The 22,882-nt window shown below is 34.5% G+C and overlaps 1 protein-coding gene across 1 annotated transcript in view; it reads left to right on the forward strand.

The window, feature by feature from the left end:
- LOC149785676 (uncharacterized) overlaps positions 1-14,898 on the forward strand; it is a 256,710-nt gene extending 241,812 nt beyond the window's left edge. The window contains exons 39-40 of the mRNA XM_089979920.1: positions 3,435-3,486; positions 10,647-14,898. Coding sequence (XP_089836046.1) covers positions 3,435-3,486; positions 10,647-10,780 — 186 coding nt within the window. The 3' untranslated portion in view covers positions 10,781-14,898. The remainder of the gene's footprint in view (positions 1-3,434; positions 3,487-10,646) is intronic.
- Positions 14,899-22,882: the final 7,984 nt, after the last annotated feature.

Genomic DNA, 22,882 nt, shown 5'->3' on the forward strand with positions numbered 1-22,882 from the left:
GTATCTAATTTAGGATTTTCATGAAAACATATTCTGCAGGATTATCATAAAGACATATTTTGCTGGATTATCATAAAGCCATGTTTTGCTGGATTTCCATACCATCAAGACATATTTTGCAGGATTATCATAAAGACATGTTTCGCTAGATTTCCATGCCATCAAGACATATTTTGCAGGATTATCATAAAGACATGTTTCGCTAGATTTCCATGCCATCAAGACATATTTTGCATGATTATCATAAAGACAATTTTTGCTGGAATTCCATACCATCAAGACATATTTTGCATGATTATCATAAAGACATGTTTTGCTAGATTTCCATACCATCAAGACATATTTTGCATGATTATCATAAAGACATGTTTTGCTGGATTTCCGTACCATCAAGACATATTTTGCATGATTATCATAAAGACATGTTTTGCTGGATTTCCGTACCATCAAGACATATTTTGCATGATTATTATAAAAACATGTTTTGCTGGATTTCCATGCCATCAAGGCATATTTTGCATGATTATCATAAAGACTTTTTGCTGGATGACCATATCATAAAGACTTATTTTGCATGATTATCATAAAGACATGTTTTGCTGGATTACCATGCCATCAAGACATATTTTGCATGATTATCATAAAGACTTTTTGCTGGATTACCATATCATAAAGACATATTTTGCACACCAAACAAAGGGAGGTCATACAGTGTCCAAAAGCTAGAATCAAATTTTTGTGAATACTTAAGGTTTGGTAGATTGAAATTAAACTACTTCATATAAAATCAGATGAAAAAACATAACTCCAAGATAGTGCTATTTATGGTCACTTTTACTACTGTGAATAGACTGTCCTAAATAATTTTTAAAATATTCTTAATTTTCTTTTATATATATGTCACTAGAGAATTTGTTAACTTAAATACTCTTTGAGAAAATATTGTTTAAATTTCTTTTTAAAGTCATTTTCTGCTATTGTTTCAAGTACTACTGTCAACTGAATAATGATCCAGAGGAGAACTACTTTCACGTCTAAGCATTTGCTTAAATTTGAGTTACCTCCCTGAAAGGCCAGTGGATCATTATTTTGCTACTAAGCCCATAGAGTTTGTTACTGCTATTAGTAATATAAACTTTATATGGTAAAAGAGAATAGATACTATGCCACAGACATTAAGGGAGAGAATTCCTGCCAAGCCCTAGATTATCATCTTAATATACAAGACAGATAAGCTCATATGCAACATATGATGACATTTGTTTTAACAATGCATAGCTTTTACTAACACTTTTATTTTTCAACAAAATTTACCTTAAAGAAATTCATTCAGTCCATCTGGAGGGCAAGGAAGATAGTTTTTCTTGGTAAGTCAACATAATAGGAGAAATGTAAACCTTTCCCATTGAGTATACAGTCAAACCCACTTATCTTGACTTAGGTGATCTTGAGAACAAGCATTTCGATACAGTCCCAAACAGATCCTTCTTTGCTGTGCTAATTTTTTGCCATTTATCTCGACACTGTTAAGTCAGTAACCCTGTAATGTTGGGCATAAGTTTCAGTCCAAAGTAACATGTGGACCCACTTATTTCAATGAAACAATTCAAAAGCAATTACATTTTCATACATATGCTTAACACTGGTGACACTTTCCATAAACAATTTCATTGTTTAATACATTCAGACATTTCATGGAGCTTTCATTATCCACATGTACATAATAAGAAAATCCTTCCCAAGCAATGCCAATGGAATCTGTGATCTCGTTCTCACAAACCATTATTTCAAGAGATTTCTGATTGATGCAATTAAATCTAGGAGTGTTGCATTTTCCATGGTTCGAATTGGAACAAATTTATTTTGTCATTCAAGTTTCATTTTCTGCAGGTTACTCCTAATTATATGCATTACTCTATTCTGGAATTTGCGCATATTTTAAAATAGTACAAGTTTTACTTATGCTTAATTAATAATAATAATAAAAATATTTTAAAAAGTAGGTGATAGGTTTTCATTTCCCTATGAGAAGCGACTTTCCCTTGGTAGCCTCATTAAAGAATTTCATGTTTGTTGTATGGGCACTGAGCCAGCCCCAAATCTAGGCTAATCTTTTGTACATGTAGCCTGTAAATGCTGTAATGCTAAACAGCTATATGATTTTTAGACAGTGCATGTAGTGATTAATTGTTTGTTTACACATGTTGGTTGACAGTGGACTATACAGTACAAAAAATGGGACTAGCATTATTACTACAGTATTATGAGTTTATTCAGTGTCTGAAAATCACTGAGCTGAATTATTTTTAAAATATCTTAATAGTAAATATAAATTATTTAGAGCACATATTTGCATCTCAATGGCCATTTGAATAGGGAAAAAAACGATCATTTCTTTCAACCATTAGAATGTATTAGGTAAGGTCAGATGGTTGTTAATGTTTTATTTGGTGTTATTTTTTTTTCTTCTCAACTTCTAATTATGTCCTGAGCTCGTACAATTTGACAAAGCGACACATTACAGTGTATCAATTTCCATTAAATTATATCTGTATTTAGATTTCTGGCAGTTATAGGTACATGTATATTGTATTTCCTTCCCGCCTGCAAAGACACAAGCAAATCCATTTCACTTACATAGTGGTGCCGGTGGTAAGATTTAGATAAGTTCGTACATTTTGTCTTTAGGAGGTAAGGTTATCTTATTTACTAAGAAATATTAAAACTATAATATGCTCACTGCAAAATATACATTGACTGTGGAATTAAAGGAGAAAATAGAATACCTTTATTTCAGAGTGCACACACATATACACACTTGAGGGATATATTATCAACACTGTTCATTTTGTATGGTCTGCTATTTACAGATGGAGTCTGAATTGTGTTTAAAACAATATGAAATCACGATATTTGTTATTAAAGTAAAAACTGTACACAATATAGCAATTATTAATCTTAAAACTAGGACCTTATTGTCAGCAACGTTCCTGTAAATCTAAGAGTAAGAGACAGGGATAAAGGTCAAGGATATTTTAAAATTACGTTTCTAGTTTTTATTAAGCCAGATATCTTGGGACTTGGTTATGTCGATGATTTTTTGACACCCCCGACATAATTGAGATAACAGGGTTTGACTGTACATTTTTCTGTTCTGGTTGCAAACACAATAATGAAAACCTTTTGGACTCTCTGGTGTGCAAGAACACTAGTTTTCCCTTGGTGAGTCAACAGGATTGGGGAAATATAACCCTTAGGGAATAGATTTGTGCCAGGGATATATCTTGCAATAAACCTTTGTCTTATCCAATGAGGCTAGATTTCTCTATCCTGGTCACACACATGGGGAAGATTAGGTAGGTCACTCCATTTCTTTTCCTTTGCAAAGATGGTTTGATATAAACAAAACAAAACTGTCTTTCTCTCACTTTCAGTCAACCACACGGGTAAAGTCAGCCAAGAATTCAAGCAGCCGTCAGATTGTAGGTAAGCGTTACACCAACTTTGTCAAAATACCCTATCCACCCAAGCACAACCCGAACTTGAAGTCCCTGAAGATAGAGGGCAGCACATGTGCCCAACCGAACCATCATCCTGTCCCCATAGGATTAGGTAGATACACTCGTGTGTGGTATATTGACATTTGATTGGTTAGTGCAAGTTGCCTGATTCTGGTTAATAATGGCATGATGTGATGTTGAAGTGGCATTCGCATGTGGTGCTTTAATACTGCAAGATTAGGCTTGCATTGCTTGATGTCAGTGTTTAGAATTTAAAATGTGTGCTATCTAATAAGTAATTTCTGGCTGAAAGAATGCTTAGACTATGTGTCTAATTTGGTGTATATTCTAAATTTATTTATTTTCATGGGTATTATTGTCATGGCTTTTGGAACAAAATCAAATTTTCATGGGTACTTAAATTCAAGGATTAAGAATGGGGTCTAATTGTTTCCACAGAAGTGGCCCCAACATTTCCACAAAAGGATCATTTTGAACTGGGTCTTTAAATTCATGGTTTGTTGAAACCATGAAATTCAAAAAGCTGGAACCCCACAAAAAATTTGAATTCACATTAATTCATTGTTTCCTGCATTTTAAATAGAACTATTCCTCTCTTGTCTAAAATAAAAGTCCCACATATTCAAGTAATGGACTATGCAAAAAGAAGTCCCACATATTCAAGTCATGGACTATGCAAAAAGAAGTCGCACATATTCAACTAATTGACTATGCAAAAGAAGTCCCACAAATTCAGTTTTTGGACTACATGTATGCAGAAAAAAGTCCCACATATTCAAGTAGTGGACTATGCAAAGAGAAGTTTGCATATACAAGTAACTGACTATGCCAAATAAATGATTTACATCTAACATGCATTTTGTGATCAGCAGTTAATTGTGAACATAATAAATTCATAAAATATTTAAAAAATGTTCATCTGTTTTAATCTTACTTTTTAACTGTTGGACTTAAAATGTGAACCAGTAATAACTTATTACAATGGGGATATATTTTCAAATTACAGTTTTCAAAATTGTTTGAGTATTTAATATAATGGCTGATGTGCTGATTTAAACCAGATAAATTTTATAATGCTGGAAGCATTCCTGTCAGAATATATATTCCCAGGATATCGTGTACATGATTGGAAATGTTTCTTTAATATGCCCCATCAATCTGGAATTACAAGATCTAGATCAGAACTAGAAAAAAAGCTTTTAGTACCCTAACCCTATAGCATCTTGCATTATATGGATTATGGGTGGGTTTTTTTTGTGGTATCATTGTTCACTGAATCCCAAGGGGGTCATTGAAGCCCAAGCTTGAAGAGCAAATGTTTCCACACAGATGTTGGATTCACTGAATGTTTATGCCAGCAAAAATCATGTATCATCAGTATTCTAAATAAAAATGAAATATATTTTCTGATGCAGTCGAAAAGTTTCTCACCAAAGGCCATGATGCAGTACATTACAGGTTAAAAATGGCGGATGCTGGTCTATTTACCTCTGTATGTTGCATACCCATCTCATCGGCAATCTGTTGCATAATGGGTCTACATAGTCATTTCACTTGTAATCGTAAAGTGAATCATGGCATAGACCCTCATCCGCATGATATGCAATGCTACATCTGGTTCTACAGTTTTGCATTTCAGTGCATGTGATGTAGAAACAAATAAAATAACCTTTTTACTCCCATTTTGCAGTTGTATTAAAATTACATGTACTGTAATACAGTAGTCCCTCATTACAATACACCTAAATAGAAAACAGTCCCTCATGTAATGTGGGTATGATCAAGGATCCCATAGTTTGGATAAATGTAGTTTTGACATTAAACCTACTTCAGTATAAGATAATCTCACTTATAACATGGTAAAACTTTTCTGGCTCCCATTAACTGTGCAATAGTCTCTCACTATAATGTACCCAAGTATAACGTGGTCCCTTATATAACATGGGTTTGGTCATGGATCCCAGTCTAATAGTGAGGGACTGCTCTGATACAGTAGTCCCGCACTATAATGAATCTAGGTATAAAATGGTCCATTATTAACAGGCTTGGTCATGGATCTTGGTGTAAATGTAAGGGATTGTGCTCTAATACAATGGTCCCTCACTATAATATACCTAGGTATAACATGGGCCCTTATTAACAGGCTTGGTTATGGATCCTAGTGTAAATGCAAGGGACTGTGCTCTAATACAGTGGTCCCTCACTATAATGTACTAAGGTATAACATGGTCCCTTATTAACAGACTAGGCCCTGGATTCTAATGTAATAGTGAGGGACTGTGCTCTAATACAATGGTCCCTCACTACAATGTATCTCAGTATAACATGGTCCCTTATTTAATATGAGTTGGTTCATGTATCCAAGTATAACAGTGAGGTACTGCTGTAATTACCAATAATTAATATGGCTAGTAGAGCATCAGAGCCACCCCACCCAGCATGGGATGTATGTGTGCATTATATTTTCCCTAACTTCATCTAATTAATTTGAAAGTATTATGTTAATTTGAAATAACAGCCCAACTCACCCTTTTAACTAATTTAGCAAAAATAAATATATAAAAGTAAATAAAATAATATGAATATGACAATTTTGAGGCAGAAGAATTATTAAGTGAGGACATTTCTTCTGAGTTTTTGACATAATTTCTATTGCTCATGAAATTTTAAATAAATGGACTTTGATTACTGTTCATCAGTAAAGATGCATTTTCTTGTTAGCTGACATTTAGTTTGCTTAATGTTTGTGCTAGTAAGCATCTAGTAATGCTAAAGTTTGTTTTTGATTAAATTTGCTCCAGTTTGTTTTTGATGAGTTTTATATCAACCATTTCTGAGTGTTTAATATTCTATACATCTGATGTAACTGAGATATTTTGCAAAGTAATGAAATGTGTAAATAAAAGGTCCAGTAACTCTTTTTGTCTTGATGAAGTGAAATTATACTTATATTGCATCTCTTCTTCCATGAGAAATAAAAATATTTTAAAGGACACTTTGCATCCGATTTGTTTTCAAATTCATACAAGCTAAAGTGAAACTATGTAATCTTTCCTCTGATGTTATTTAATTCAGTTCTGAAAAATAGGAAAAAAACTTGGATCATGTAACGGATGCCAAAATATGAAAGGTAATTTTCAAGACATTAACAATGTTAGTTTGAGTAAGCCTCGTGACAAGTAGTAATTGATGTTTGATGCAAAAATTTATATCTACTTTTAGAAACCATGTTGTCTGTCTGCCAGCAATTTGGTTTCCATTTGCTATGAACTGCTCGACTGTAACCAAATTCATTATACAGCTTGTCATTGATAAGTTATGGCCCCTGATTGTCCACCTTTACCAAACGTTGTTGGACTTAAATTAAATTTTGTGTGCAGCTTTACATTAATGAAACCTTAAATAAGCTTGATTCCCAGCATCACATAACTTCATTGACATGAATTATAACTTTATATTCCTTGTCCTTTGAGCTTCAGTTTTCAGAACATATCTTTTCCAAGGATTGTTGGATTTTTGCAACATATTTGTTGTGAAGTTTTATATTGATTATACCTTCAATGACTTAAATTTGCAGTGTTTCATGAGTTCACTTTACAGGGAGTACACACACTGATTGCCATTCCTCCATTCTTTGGTTTCTGCATTATATCTTTACATGGATTGTTGGAATGTGGCTTGACATTGACGAGACCTTGAATGAGTTCAGTTTTCTTTGTTCCATTGCTTCATTTGCAGGAGTTATGCTCACTGTTTGCCTGTACTATGACTTCAGTTTTTGTGGTATGTCTTTACCAAGGATTGCTGGATTTCAACAACATATGGCATGCAGCTGTCAAGGAAGGAGACTGATTTTCAGTGTTTTTTTCTTCTTAGTTTAGAAGAATTATGGCCCCTGATTTCCCATCCTACCTTTGGTTTCCACCACATTTCTTTTACTTAGAATATTCCCATTTCCATCTGTATATTAATAAGACCTTGGATGAGATTTATTTATAGCATTCAGTATCATTTATAATAGTTATTTCCTTTGGTTGTCTCTTCTCCTAACTTTGCTTTCTGGATCATTGCTTTACCAAGGATTGTTGGATTTCAACCAGATTTTACATGCATCTTTATATTGACAAGACTTTGGATGAGCCTAATTTCCATGCCATCATTTAATGGAGTAATGACCTCTGAATGCCCATAATCTCCTAACTTTGGTTTCCCAAACAGAACTTTCTCATTTGAAGGCCCTGCCAAGTAATTTGAAGTAAACAAGGCCTTTTGTGATACACATATTGCCTATACATTGAGCTTATAGTACAGTAAGAATACAGTTTTACTATTCAATTTGTGTAACTAGAAAAATCCCCAAGCATGGTTGATCACCGACATTGCCGTGCCTTTAATTAAAGGAGTTTTTGTCTTTACATAGGTAGAACTTTCCCAAATACATGTTCCCAAAGGATCTGCTTCATGTTTTTGCATTAAGCTCCATTTTCACAAGTTTTTTCATGTTCAGTCTTGAAGTTTTCTGATATTTATCACAAGGAGTAAAAGTCACTGTTCGCCTGGTTAGGTTACAGAGGCTTTTCTTCAGGCTCCAAGTAATTATCAAATGCTTTTCCATTTAGTGACTTCTCTCATAATGTTACATGTACCATCATCAAATCGAATAACATTTTGATCACAACAAATATTCACACCATTAAAATGTTGGTACATTCACTTGTGTAGTGACTATTTCAACAACAGCCCCTACGAGGGATTGATGCTTTACTGGTCAAAAAGAATTTCCAGGAATTCAAGATAAGACTGTTCCTTCCTTTTATCTGCCAAGTGTTGAAACTATCTCTGATATTGTTCAGCAGTAAAAAGGTTTTCAAATCAGCTGCTGTAGTGGACACATTGGATTTCAGATTGATACCATTTTCATTTAGAACCAAAAAGACATCATAATATGTCTTCTGGTGGAAATCCCATGTTGATATGACTTTCCTGTTCTTGAGAAGTAACAATAACAAGAGTTTCAAGATGGCTGTCATGGTGGCCATATTAGATATCAGATTGGCATGATGTCCATTTAGAACCAACTAGACATCATAAGAAGTCTTCAAGTGAAAGCACGATATCAATATGACCAACCTTCAGGGCAAGAAGCCATATTATGATTTTCAAGATGGTGATCATTGTGGTAAACATATCAGAAGTCAGATCTGCACCATTTTTATTTGTGACCAACTAGACATCATAAGTCTTTCAGCAGTTTTCAAGATGGTCACTGTAGTGGCCATATTGGTTGTCTGAGCAGCACCATTTTATTAGAACCAATTTCTCATAGAAGTCATTTAGTGAAAACACATGTTCCCATGTTGATATGACCACCCATTCAGGAGGAGTAGCTATCACAAGATTTCAAGATGGCCACCATTGCAACCATATCAGAAGTCTTTTTGGTGAAAACCCCATTGCAATATTACATTTCATATAACATTTCATTCAGGAGGAGTGATGATAAAAAGATTTTCAGGATGGCAGCTGTGATTGCCATATTGAAATCTGATTGACACTATTTCCATTTAGAACCAACTAGTCGTTTAGTGAATACCCCATGTTGATATGACCGTCTATTATGGAGGAGTAGAAATAACAAGATTTTTAAGATGGCTGCTGTGGTGGTTATACTGGATTGTAAAATTGGCACCATTTTCATTTAGAACCCACTAGATGTCATATGAAGTCTTTTAGTGAACACCCCATGTTGATATGACCATCCAGTCAGGTGGAGTAGTGATAACAAGATTTTTAAGATGTCCACTGTGGCTACCAAATTGAATGTCTGAACTAAATCATTTTCATTTAGGACCATCTAGACCAAGTATGTGTAACATTTCATGGCAATCCTCCAAGAAGTTCAGGAGGAGTAGTGATAACCTGTGTTACTGGAATGACTGACATTGGATGATGAACAATTGACCACACAAATAATTGCTCTTCTGGTCCGTGATTGTTCAAGCTAAAATTCAATCATACAGCAGCAGAACAGGCTAAAAATGTTTGCAGACATAACTAAAATTCAGAACAGCTCCTATTTCAGCTTTGATCATTTTAATTCTGATTTACCACTTGAATGTTGAATAACTTTTGTCCCTTGGCTCACTCAAACTAAATTCTGTCCACATATTGTGATTTATATTTTGATTGTGCTGAATCAGCAAATAAATGCTCCACAAATCTCTGTAGTTCGATTACATATCAGGAAATAATTTTGATTACATGATTAAATGTCATTAATTATTAATAATCGAACAGCAGTTATACCAAATTTTTATGAAATTTGTCATAGATTTTTATTATGATATTTGTACCACTCTTTTTGTTGTAATTTTCATGATATCACTGCATTCTGATCTTTTTTCTTTGAAGAATTTTAATTTTTGTACAAGTTGCTACATAAAACAATGCAGCAGTTTTCCCTATATCATGTAGGAATAGATCACCATGTACTTGTAGCTGTTGGGAGGTTCGAAATGATACTTTTTTTATCCCTGCTTTGTGTATTTTAATTTGCTCCTGTTTACCCCTACATCAACCACAACAATCTCATTAGCATGGTCACAGAAATAAGACATGAAATTTTATTTGGGATGTGTTTCTTAGCATATCAGGACTTAATGATTCCTATGCCTTTTAAGCGATATCGACATTTTTATCAGTTTTTGAATTGTACTTTTACTATTTTATAGCAAAATAATTTTTTTCATTTTTCAAGCTAGTTTTGCATTTTTTTGTAGTTTCTTGTTTACATTTAAACTTGGATTATTTGGTGGGGAGTTAAAATTTGTCACCACAATTGCTGAGGAAGAGATTAGCATAAAGAAATAAAATTTGGTATATCCATATACATTTGGAGATCTAAACAGACTTTTGTGCCATTTCAGGGGAGGGGTTTCTTGATCTGTCGTATTTGTTTCCTTATGGACTGACTTCTTGGGAACTAGTTTTACAAACACAAATCTCAAATCTGTTTTTCTTACAGCTTCTGCTGATGTGTCACATTTTATTTGAAGTCGTATCTTGAAATAATTTCAGATTTACATTTTACTTGCAGATCTTGCATTTTCTTTTTTCCACTTGCAGAAACTGTTCCAACCAAAATTTCCCTGATGATTACAAAGGATCATGACGACAAGGTGAATTTAGCAGGTCAGTTTCTTCCACTCTCAAGAACAGTCAAGGGACCTTTTGCCAAATTAGGCAAGAAGAAACAGTGAAAAAGTACAGATAAAGATATTTCCTGACAACCTTAGCCACGACTGATACATCCAACTGACGTGAAATTCCAGGCATAGTCATTCTTTGTGGATGCTTGCAGTTGCCTTCATGATTTGCATTTTGATCAAGTTTTCAGTAATGTTCTGGACTGAAATCTGAAATAAGGTCAGAACAAAACTGACCAGTGTTATGATGAAGCAAAACAGGTCTGATATTTCATGGCATTCTGATCAGAGGAAATGCACAAAATTAGGTGTAAACTAGATATGTGTGATAAAGCATCTTTCAAAATGCATAATTTAGAAGGCATGCCGAATTCCAGTTTTTTTATCATGATATATTATTACTTGTTAAGCTGAAATGATGACATTTTGATTGTCAAGACTAACTGTAATCTCTATACTGTTTTATGCCCGGGAGGGGGTTGCACTAAAAACAAAATTAATGAAATAAATAAAGAAAATTGTGCACTTTGATTTTTGTAGAGACAGCTTTTTATTCTTATTAAAAAACTGAAACTTGCAAAGATTGACTGAAAGTTCTAAGACCTTTAAGAAGTTTACTGTAAACTACAAAATATGGGATCTATCAAGGTATAGCTCAAATGTAAACAGCTCCAAATTCCCATTTAATGAAGTTTAGAAAGAATTGTGTAGATGTTATTTTGTCTTTAGCATCTGCCAGAAATGAATGAATTTAACAAGGTTATACATCAGAATAGTGCTACAGATGATGCCTATACTGTCACCTTATTGAAGGGTCCAATTCATCAATTCATGTCACAAACATTCTCTAGTAATTTGCACCATAATTAATATATAACAAAATATTAGCTGTTGAAATTCCTGCTTTTCATTCACTTTGGACAAATGAAGGGTTGAGGTACAAAATATATCCTGGCATAATTGTATCTTTGCATAATAAATATTTCTGTTAACCAAAACATGCATCTCCTTATACAGCTCCCACCCACCATAAGGCCCTTTATTATTGCTGTTAGGGTCATGAAATCCTATTTCATTAGGTAGTATTGAAATTATTATGAATGCATATACATCATTATAAGGTGGTCTTAATATAAGGTGGTATACTCCATGGCTCCCATGGGCAGTGTTGTAATGATGGAGTACTATATAATATATATCACTATAAGGTGGTATACACCAAGGCTTCCATGGACAATGTTTTAATGATGGAGTACTGTATTATGTATATCATTGTAAGGTGATCTCACTATATGGTGGTATATTCCATGGCTCCTATGGACAGTGTTATAATGATGGAGTACTGTAAATCTTAATACTGGACAATTTTACTCCATGAAGACAAGATTTAAATGCAACATTCTAGTCCCAGATATGCTAGCATTGCCAATATGTGACAGATTCTTTATATACACCATGATTTAAATGACCATTTATCATTGACCACTTTTCACATCCTGTAACATTTTATAATTCTGTTACTGCCTTCTCCCAAGGATATGGTTCTCCTATAGTATTGTCATGTCGGGAATAGTAGGCCTGGGCATTATACCCTACCAGACAACACTGTAGGAGAACATTTCTTAAAAAGGCAAAGGCAGTAATAGATCTGGTATAGCATTTTGGTTTGATGTTTAATGCCATTTTTCAGCACATGATAGGCTACACATGGCAGCCAGTATATCTGGTAGAGGAAGATCAATGGAAAAACCACCAACCCATGTAGAAGCTACTGGCAAACATTCTCACATACCTACACTGGTCTAGCCAATTCTTGAATTCATGCAGACAAAGATGAGCTGTGTGAGTGAGCTGTAAAGGTGAGTACCTTAGACCACTTGAACACCCAGGGTCTCAAGTGTTTTATTTAGTACAGTAAAGAGCACTTGTGTACCAAAGAACAAGTTGGGCACATTTTAGACTGAAATCCAAATTTGGGACTTGCATTGTCTTCAGTAATAAGGAGACAATAAGTCACTTCTGCATTACAGCAGGCATTGGGGCTTATATTCATTCTTGTACATCATGCATACATTACATATACAAGACTTTTAGAAACACAAGAGAAGACATCTCCACATGACTTTCTAATAACCGAATGATTGTGCAAGCTTTACGATGAGGGGCTTTATAGTGAGGGACCAATTTAATTACCCATGACCATATTAGCATAATAAGAGGGGCTTCAGTATACTGAGGCACTTTAAAGTGAAGGACCTATTTAATGGGATCCACTATTGAGCCAGCATTAAAAGGTGTGCCTCGACACTTCAAAGTGAAGGGCCTATTTTATGGCATCCATTACCATGCCAGCGTTAGAAGGTGGGCTTCAGTATACTGAGGCACTTTAAAGTGAAGGGCCTATTTAAAGGGATCCGTTACCATACCAGCGTTAGAAGGTGGGCCTCAGCACTTTAAAGTGAAGGGCATATTTAATGGGATTCATTATCATGCCAACATTAAATGTGGGCCTCAGTACTTTAAAGTGAAGGGCCTATTTAAGGGGATCTGTTTCCATATTAGCATAATAAAGGCAGCCCTCAGCACTTTAAAGTGAAGGGCCTATATAATGGGATTCCTTACCGTGCGAGCATTAGAAGGTGGACATCAGTACACTGAGATGCATATAGTAAAGAACCAATAGGATCCATGAATCTACCAGCATTATAAGAGGGGCCTCAGTATAGTGAGAGGTTTAAATTGAGGAAACTATTTAATGGGATCCATGACCCTACCAGCATTAAAAGATGGGCCTCAGTATGAAGAGGTACATACAGTGAGGAACCAATGTAATGGTGTCCATGACTATACAAGCATTATAAAAAGGACAGAGGTATGGTGAGGGGCTTTATAAGGAGGTACAACTGTATAATGTATTGCATGTACAACCAGTCATTCAGTGAAATAAATGAGATTGTGGATACGACACAAAGAGAGTGCCTTTTTAGCTCCAATGATCTGTAATTGCGCAACTTTTACAAAGTTTAATGTTACTTATGTACATTACACAGCACTTCATAAATTATCCTTTTAATGAATGTTCCATTATTTATGTTATGTTTGTTTGTATTTCCATTATCAATTTATTATTATTTTGCATAATTTTTAGATGATTTGAATGTAAATTTAAATAATCTTACCATCTCATGAGATCAGTTGCTCAGAAAAGTTAATTCATTCTGATGTTAGATTTATTACTTTTGTCATCATGCTTTAACATAAAAAGTTAAGTACATGTCTCTAAAATGTCTTAATCAAACTTGCAAGAAAATGTTTTTAATTGTTATTTGTTATTTTTAACAGAGTCAAGGTACAGGAAGATATGCAGTTCAATGAATTTGTTAATTTTACTGCAAAGTACCTTTGTTCAGTAATTAATGTGCTAAAATTACAAATACTGCCATGTCAGAGATTTCTCAATGGATGGGATTATCTTGTTAAGCACTGAAACAAAGGGAAATAATAGTATATTCCGTTTTTTAAAACATGAATAACTTTATATATTGAAAGCTGAATTGTTCTTTAGAATCCTGCCTAGACGAGCTGCTCTTGCATCTCTGGGAAAGGTACTTCACTCCCATGGTCTTTCATATTCTGATTTGCCTTAAATGCCAATGTCTGATGGTAGTGTTGACATCCCAGTAAAAACAATTTGCAGATTTATTCATCTTAATATAAACCTCACCTGATTTTTGAGCTTGAATTCATGCATAAATGTACATGTATTTATCAATCCAATGTACATGTATTTATCAATCCAATGAATAGAGACCATAATAAAATATTGTCAGTTAATATAAAACAATTTCTAAAGCTGTTACCAAATTTGGGCTAATTTGTCTTGTTATTTCTCTTGCTGGAAAGAAATGCTGTGATAATCCGTCCTTAAAGAAATATGCTGCGATATGTATAAATACTGCTGATTGTAAAAAAGTACCATATTATTTATTCAATAAATTGTGATTGTCATATTCCTATTTTCAAATATTTTATGTGCATATTGAATGTTTGATGTAAAAGGTTATGGTGTGTCATTAACTGGAAAGTATTGGAAACTTTGTTTTCCAAGAATATCAGTTAATAAACTATGTACTGTTTAAAAGATCACTCAAAAATAAATACTCCAGTTATTATGTGTACAATTTCCTGATCCTTTTGTGTTCCTGTCTTGAGATGACTGTTACATTACAGCATTTTCTGTCTGTCTATTAATCTTTATTTGTCTGCCCCATAACATTGCAAGCCTTTGAGAGGTTTTGATGAAACTTGATCCAGATAAACATTACGACTATCGGGTGTTACAAAACATTTAGTTAGGTCCCTAACTCAAAAGTCCAGATCACAGAGAAAATGTAACTTTCTGATTTGATTTATTTACCAAACTGTAGCTTTTGAACAACTGGAGAGGCATTTAAGTTGACCAAGATATATCATGATTAATCGGTGTTTCTGATACCATAATCAGGTTCTAACACAAATGTCAAGGTCACAATAGAAGAACACTAACTTCTCAATTGTAGCCTTGTCTGAGGCTGAACTTTTGTAGTACTGGAAATATTTAAACAAAATTTGTGCCATAGTCAGGCTTCTAGATCAAAAGTCAAGGTCACTGCAAGGACAAATATCACCTTTTGTGTGTTTAGACTAACCTTTTAATTGCTAGAAATATTGAGAAGAAATGTCAACAAGTTATAACATACAATGTATCACATAGTTTATCCGATAGCTCAGACATTAAAACTGTCAGAAGGGAAACATAAGATGGGCGATGCATATAACATTTACTATTTAACTTACAAAATCCCGGTTATTGTTGTTAGAGTACTCCAATATTAAATTTATCTCAGAGAAGCAGACAGACATATGCACACATGAAGCTTAGTTAATATATCCTTACCCATTCTTTAACTTTTAAAACACTGTCAGAGATGATATATTTTAAAGTTTAGAGGGTTTTTTTCAGTACCCATGATAGTTCCTTGTTATCACATGCATTTTTTTTTACAACTGGTACTCGTTTACAATTGGATTCCTTGGTAAGTGCTTGAAGAATAAATACAAAACCCAATGAAGAGTAAGTACAATTTTCAAGAAGAGTACTGTAAATTAAAATAGTACAATATATGGCCGCCATGTCAAGTTATTTTGTAGAAATCATTTTCTTCTTTCAGAAACTGTAACCTTGGTTTTTAACCTCAAAATAGATATGTGGCTTTCTTATCTCAAATTCAAAGCCATCCACAAGGTTCTGGAATTAGTTTGTGGAAGCTATTTTCCTTCTCAGAGTCCCTCTGACCTTGATGTTTGAAATTTAACCCTACAATCAAATGGTGCCTTTGTCTTAGATTCAAGCCATCTACAAAGTTTAGTCAATGTACATGGAGCAGAACTTAAGTACTCATGTGGAAATCATTTTTCTGTCTTTCAGTCCCTTTGACCTCGACTTTTTTAAATTCAAAATGAAAAGGTTGCCTTCTCTGTTTTAAATGCAAGTTTGGTCAAGGAATGTGACAACTCAATATATTGTGCAGAAAACACTTCTTAGAATCTGTGCTCTTGACTTCTGACTTTTCAACTCCAAAATCAATTGATTTTTTTATATCTAAAATGCAAACTATTTACAAAGTTTGGCCAGGGTCTCTGGTAGACAAGTTACTGTGTAGAAATAATTTTCATCTTTAAGTCACATGACCTTAACCTTCTGAGCCTGAAAGTAATGGATTTTTTCCAAGCCCCAAAAGCAAGCTTCTTAAAAGATTGGTAATGGTTGAGAATGAAGAACTGGAGTTACCGTGTGTAAACCAAATAGGAAGCCAATAGAAGGACATTACAGCATAATATATTCCATGTAATGGCAGGCATATAAAAATGGGGTAATAACTCTTAGAGCATAAATACATGCCATGTTTTGTGAAAATATCTCAAAGAGTTCTACAGCTGTTAATTAGACACAATGCTGATCATACAGATTCCATTTCTCACAGGATAAAAACATACAAAGTTTCATTAAGATGTCTCCAAAGAGTTCTGGAGATGATAAGTAAACAAAAGTAGGATAGCTGACCAAGATCACTCTATTATACCACCCCCACCCCCCCATTCGGTTGCATGTTTTTAGCCAACAACCACAAAATGCACAAACTTCAGTGCACTGAACATGACACTTTTTTCAAAGGGGGCCGTCCAATTAGTACAGATGCATGGGGGGGGGGGTTAACCCAAATGCACATGTTTGCATATAGGGGGGTCTACTGATAATGTACATACGCATAGGAAATGGGGGTGGGGGTGAAACCTCGATACTAATTTGTCTGCATTGGCCTTCAAATGAGCCACAGCTACCAGAGAAGTAGGACTGTGGGAGAGGTCACTTGTATGCCACCATAACCCTGATTGATGCAGCCAGACATTCAATGTCGGTGGACTATCTGTTTTATTAAACATGTTAATATTATTAATCCTTGATTGTTTCTGTGTGGATTAAATATAAGCCGTTCTATAGAATTCGGGGGGGGGGGGGGGCATTAAGCATATGTATGCAGGTGGGGTGTGTGTAAAAAAGTATGCATAGGTACAGGGAGTGGGTTGGGGTCAATCTTTGCCAGATTTTTGTGTACATACATGTCTTTTATTTTGGCTGTCTGTAATGGAATCCACAACAGTAATGAGATCATACTGCTTAACCAGGTTTGAGGATATTTTGGCATTGTGAACAGAAAATATAAACTCCCTTAAGACCCTCCAACATTTGTTTTTGCATACCGACTCCATTAATTATTAGTTTTCAACCAAATTTGTTAGGCAGCTTGATACTGACTAGTCCTTGTCTAAGTTCAGTTGTCAGGATTGTGTCATCGTATAATATTTCCAGCCCTGATGATCAGACCCACCCACTTTTGTTTCCGCAGTGAATTCCTTCATCATTGGATTTCCTTCCAAATTGGTGTTGGGCTTGATACTGAGTCCTTGTCTTTGGTAATTGTCAGCATTCTGTGTCATCGTATAATATTTCCAGCCCAGATAATCAGACCCACCCACTTTTGTTTCCGCAGTGATTTCCTTCATCATCATTGGATTTTATCCCAAATTGGTGTGGCTTGATACTGAGACCATGGCTAACTTTGTCCATCTTATTCATCATAATTTAGTACACTTATGGCCCCCCGATTGTCCTACACATCCTCTTTCTCATCTGCATAAAAAATGTTTTGATTATTGTATTTCAACCAAATTGGGCATGCTGCTTGATATTGACACAGAACTGACAGAGTCTGAGCCACAACTTTATGCATCGTCATTTGGTGGAATTATGACCTCTCATTGTCAGACCCAACCATTTTTACAGTTTGATTTTCATGACCCATAGCTAAGTTTGATTGTCAGTGTCCTGTATCATTTAGCCATTATAGCCCGTGATTGTTAGATTCAACCACTTTCATTTCCATACAATTCCCATAACTGGTATATTTCAACCAACATAGGCAGATCCTTATTGATGAGGCATCAACAGATTGTCAACATTCAACATAATTTAACCGAGTTGTAGCCCCTGATCATGGGATCGATCCACTTTCATTTCCATACAACAATTCCCATAACTGGTATATTTCAACCAACATAGGCAGATCCATAATGATGAGGCATTAGCAGATTGTCAACATTCAACATAATTTAACTGAGTTGTAGCCCCTGATCATGGGATCAATCCACTTTCATTTCCATGCTACTACTTTATGATGGATGACAACCAAATGTAGACAGTTTGATACTGATAGGACCTTGGTTGAGGTTGATTATCAGTTTTCTACATTAGAAGAATTATGGTCCCTTAATGTCAGACCATTCACTTTTATTTCTAAATGATAACTTGATTTTAGTTAAATTTCAACCAATTTTCATATGCAGCTCAATATAGATGACAAGCTTTTGGCTCCATCTCTTACATTTCTTTCAGCACATGAATGTCACCTTTATTGTTTTTTTTAAAAATTGTAGGAAACTCAAGAGAAACAAATTATGGCCCCTTATTTTCAGACTCCTCCATATCCAACATTTGCTTCAGCACATGAATGATACCTTCATTGATGTTACACAAATTTAGGTAGGCAGCTCAATGCTGAAAGACTTCAGCTGAACTTTACAAGAGTTGTTTTAGTATATTTTCAGCAAGTTCAGCAACATTAAAGCAGGGTTATTGCTCCACAATTGTTCAACTCTCCAACAGTCCTTTCCACATAATAACTCCCTTGATAAGTAACTTTATCTTTTCACTTGAGCTTAGTTTGATTTTTCAGTGTTCAATCAGGTTCACCATTTAGCAGAGTTGCAGTCCCCCGATTGCTGCACCCACCTCCTTTAGTTTCCACACATTAATTCCTTTAGTTATTATTGGATCTAAATCAAATTTGAAAAGCAGCTCAATCCTGACATTTCTCAATTGGAATTTGATTGCCAATTTCATACAAAGTAAAACCAGTCATCTGAGACTTCTGCCGAAAAGCAGTCTCAAAAGACAGATGGTTTCTCACAACAGGTTTGTGCAAGATTACCAAAGGAAAATAATAACAAATTTGCTTTTCATGTGGATTTAACAAGCGGTTTAATTTCTATGTTCATATATGTAAAGGGATATAATTCCAAACCCTCAACGTTATGTAATTTACGGAATTATGCGTCAGTTGACAAACAGGATGAACTACGTCATTATGTTGTCTGATGGAAATAAACTAGCCTATAGTGTATGCAATATGGCGCCTTGTTAGTATGGAAAGTCCGTTAAGCATGAAAAATGGTGCAGTGGATGCCAGCATTAGTGCCATTCTGGTCACAGTCAGGTAATCAATGATTCAATTGACTTAGTTCTGTGCACTTTTTATCACATTAAACATTCTCGTTTTTGAAATCGGTAGGGGGGTACAAACAGGGATGTAGAGTCAGACTATAGATACAAATAATCCCATACATTCCCTTGTCTTTTTCTCTAATGGACACAACCTGTTGATACGCCAGTCTAGCTCTTTTTGCAGCTTTGGCAAAGATTTCTTTATACTTCCTTTTTTGTCACCACTGACTTTTTTGGCTCAATGTGCAATCATTTTTTTTCCTTCTCAATGGCAGCCTTTTTCCCTTCAAGCTGGTGCTTTTATTGGCAACATGCAGTGCACATATTCTGAGGGCTACATCTGTGCTCTCATGCAAGAAATCTTTCCTCTTATAGTAATTAACTGCACTTTTTCCAAATGCTTCAGTTTTGTCGTATGCAGCTTCTTTTGTAGGTGCTGTTCCAAACTCTTCCAACTGCGATTACCATAATTCAGATCTTTCTTGCAAAGGTCACAAAATGCCAGTCGTCTAGTGTTCAGTTTTCTTATACTTACCAACTACATTTCCATCAACGTTTCGCTCCAGCCATTCCCATTTTCATGTTTTTTAAACCTTTATCTAAACTTTTCATGTCATGCTCTCTCTCAACAACTTGGGACACCATGTTTTGCAGGCTTTCTTTCCATTGCCATCAGTTTTCATTACATGAAGATTCATTGGATGAATTTAAACCTTTGACCAATCGAAATACTCTTTACGAGAGTCGTGTGCTACCTAATATATGGAACGAATAATATACAAGGGTTGTTGCAGAATGGGACCGGACAGACCATTTTTTAAAAATTGGATCGAAGATGATATAAAAAACGGACTATATCAAGAAAATTCTAATTCCAGTCAGGAGAAATGCGGAATTCCACTTTAAAAAATCATGACTGTAAATGGTTGTGGTTACCATGGATAAACAGTGTTCATTTGCTTTAGTAAAAGTCATTCATAGCAGTGTCTTAATGCACTTTTGCCTGAAAATCATGGTCTCTGGTAGCATTCTGCAGTTGGCCATTGACAGAATTGCATTTATGTAAAATTAATCCATTCATGACAACTGTGGTCGTAAATGACTGTCACAACAAAGGTTGCTCAGGACAGGTTTTACTTTATCATTATGTAGTGGAGTTGCAACTGCTGAATTTTCAACCCATATTTTGTTTCTAGCTTTATACTGACAAGACCTCACCTAGTTTCTATTGTCAGCATGTATTTTTGTCTTCAGTAATGTATTTCTTTACATGTGTACCTTAGCACATCTACTGTATCACCACCATACACAGTTCTTTCTTTTACAAAACTACACTCTCCTCCTTTTAATGAAAAGTGAAGGTCATCAATTCCTGAAATTTTGCTTGTTCCTCATTCAAGTCCTACAAAAATAGCTCACTACTAATCCACTTAAAGAACTAAAAGTTCTACTAAGATGAATTCAATAAGCCTCGATTTTTTCAACTTAAATGTTAACAATAATTGCACTTTATATCCATTTCTTAACTTGGATAGTAAGATATTACACTTTAGAATCAATGGCTGAATTTAGGCCAAGTATATAATACATATACTTGATACATATCTCAATTCTGTTACCATTTTGCAAGCATGCATTCCTTGCATGTTTTTAAATGGCAACTACTTGTGCATTATGATGTTGGGCATAATCGTTCAACAAATCATTACCCAATCAATAAATAATTTGACTAGAATTAGTCCAATGAACACAAGTATTCAAGCAAGCAAGCAATTAGAGTACTCTACATCAAATAGAAATGGATCGTACTAAATAAAGCGACATCAAAATTAACAAGAGGCCCAAGTGCTCACTTGGCTGAAATCTGCCTTACAGCCAAATCCAAGCACATTTAGTCAAGAAATATGGTCAGTAAAATGCTTTCTGTTCAAATTTCTTTCAATGCTTTTGATGTACCTGTTAGAAAAATAGTTGTTTCAAGGTTTCTCTAGATTTTCTATTTACATCCATATCTGCTGGCACATCCTTTTTTGTACAGTACTGAAAGGGCCCATATTCTAGCATATCTTGTTTAAGAGTTGGTCAAAATCTGCTCTTCACTTTTGTTATTAACACATTAAGTTATGTAAATGTTTGTTTCTCCCTATATTTTAGAGGTGCATTTTCATCAATCATACAAATCTGAAAGCCCTCTAGGTTAAATTCAGTGCATAATCTTTTGTTGTTTTTCTTCAATTTTTAGCACTATAGTCTTATTTGACGATGGGTTGGCATCATCTGAATAATTCTGAAAGGCATTCATGCTCAGATACTTTAAAAAATATATATATATATATATATATATATATATATATATATATATATATATATATACACACACACACACCACTCCCGCTTATGACGTGGATTCCATTTTTTTTAAAACCAGAAAATACCCCAAAAATTGATCCCTATTTATTTAACTTGAAGAAAATCGTAATCAAAATTGGAAACTGAAATGATATAGCGCTCATTTTATAGTCGAAAACAGTAGATAGGACCTGGAGATTTTAATTAACATTTTGAAATTATCAACTTGTAATAAGAAGTAATATAACTGGTTAAATTTTCTTTCCATATGACATTCTTAGTACATAGTAATTAAAGATAATCAAGGAAATTTCGATGAATCAAAATGTCACGCCTAGTTTAGGCAGTACACTAATACTTAAATACCAATTAAATAATTTTTGTTTAGTGAAATTTGTGTTTTAATTAGATCTTTTAGTTTCTCTTAAGTGTAATCATCATAAATGCAATGTGTATTTAAACGTACAATGTGTCAATCTACCATAACAGCTAAATCTGCAAGCATTTCTCTGAGAACCTAATTAAGTGCCAACCACGTTTTGATAACTGACTTGCGGAAGCATTTGTTGTATTTCTGCACTGAATTAAAAGCTGGTCTCCTTCGTATTACCACGTTGAATATGTCTTTTGAATCAAATAAAGGAGGTGGAATAAAAGAAAAGTTAAATGGCACGCAAATCCTACAAACTTAGAATATAGCGGCCCCGGTCGTATGTTGGGTAAACTCGCGTCATTTGATCAATCAGACACCGTTAAAAATGTCATTGTGTATGTAAAATAAACTACGTTAAATTAACAGACTCAGTCATAATTGTGATCAAAGTTTCTCAATGTTTAAGTGGATTTTTTCAAATTTTGGAGGTCCCTCAGTAACTTGCACCCTCACTTCTAGTGCAGTCTATATTTGTGGACCCCTTTGTGCACAA

This window comes from Sinohyriopsis cumingii, chromosome 13 (genome assembly GCF_028554795.1).
Source record: "Sinohyriopsis cumingii isolate HCF-2022 chromosome 13, ASM2855479v2, whole genome shotgun sequence".
In the NCBI taxonomy this organism is placed as follows: Eukaryota; Metazoa; Mollusca; class Bivalvia; order Unionida; family Unionidae; genus Sinohyriopsis; species Sinohyriopsis cumingii.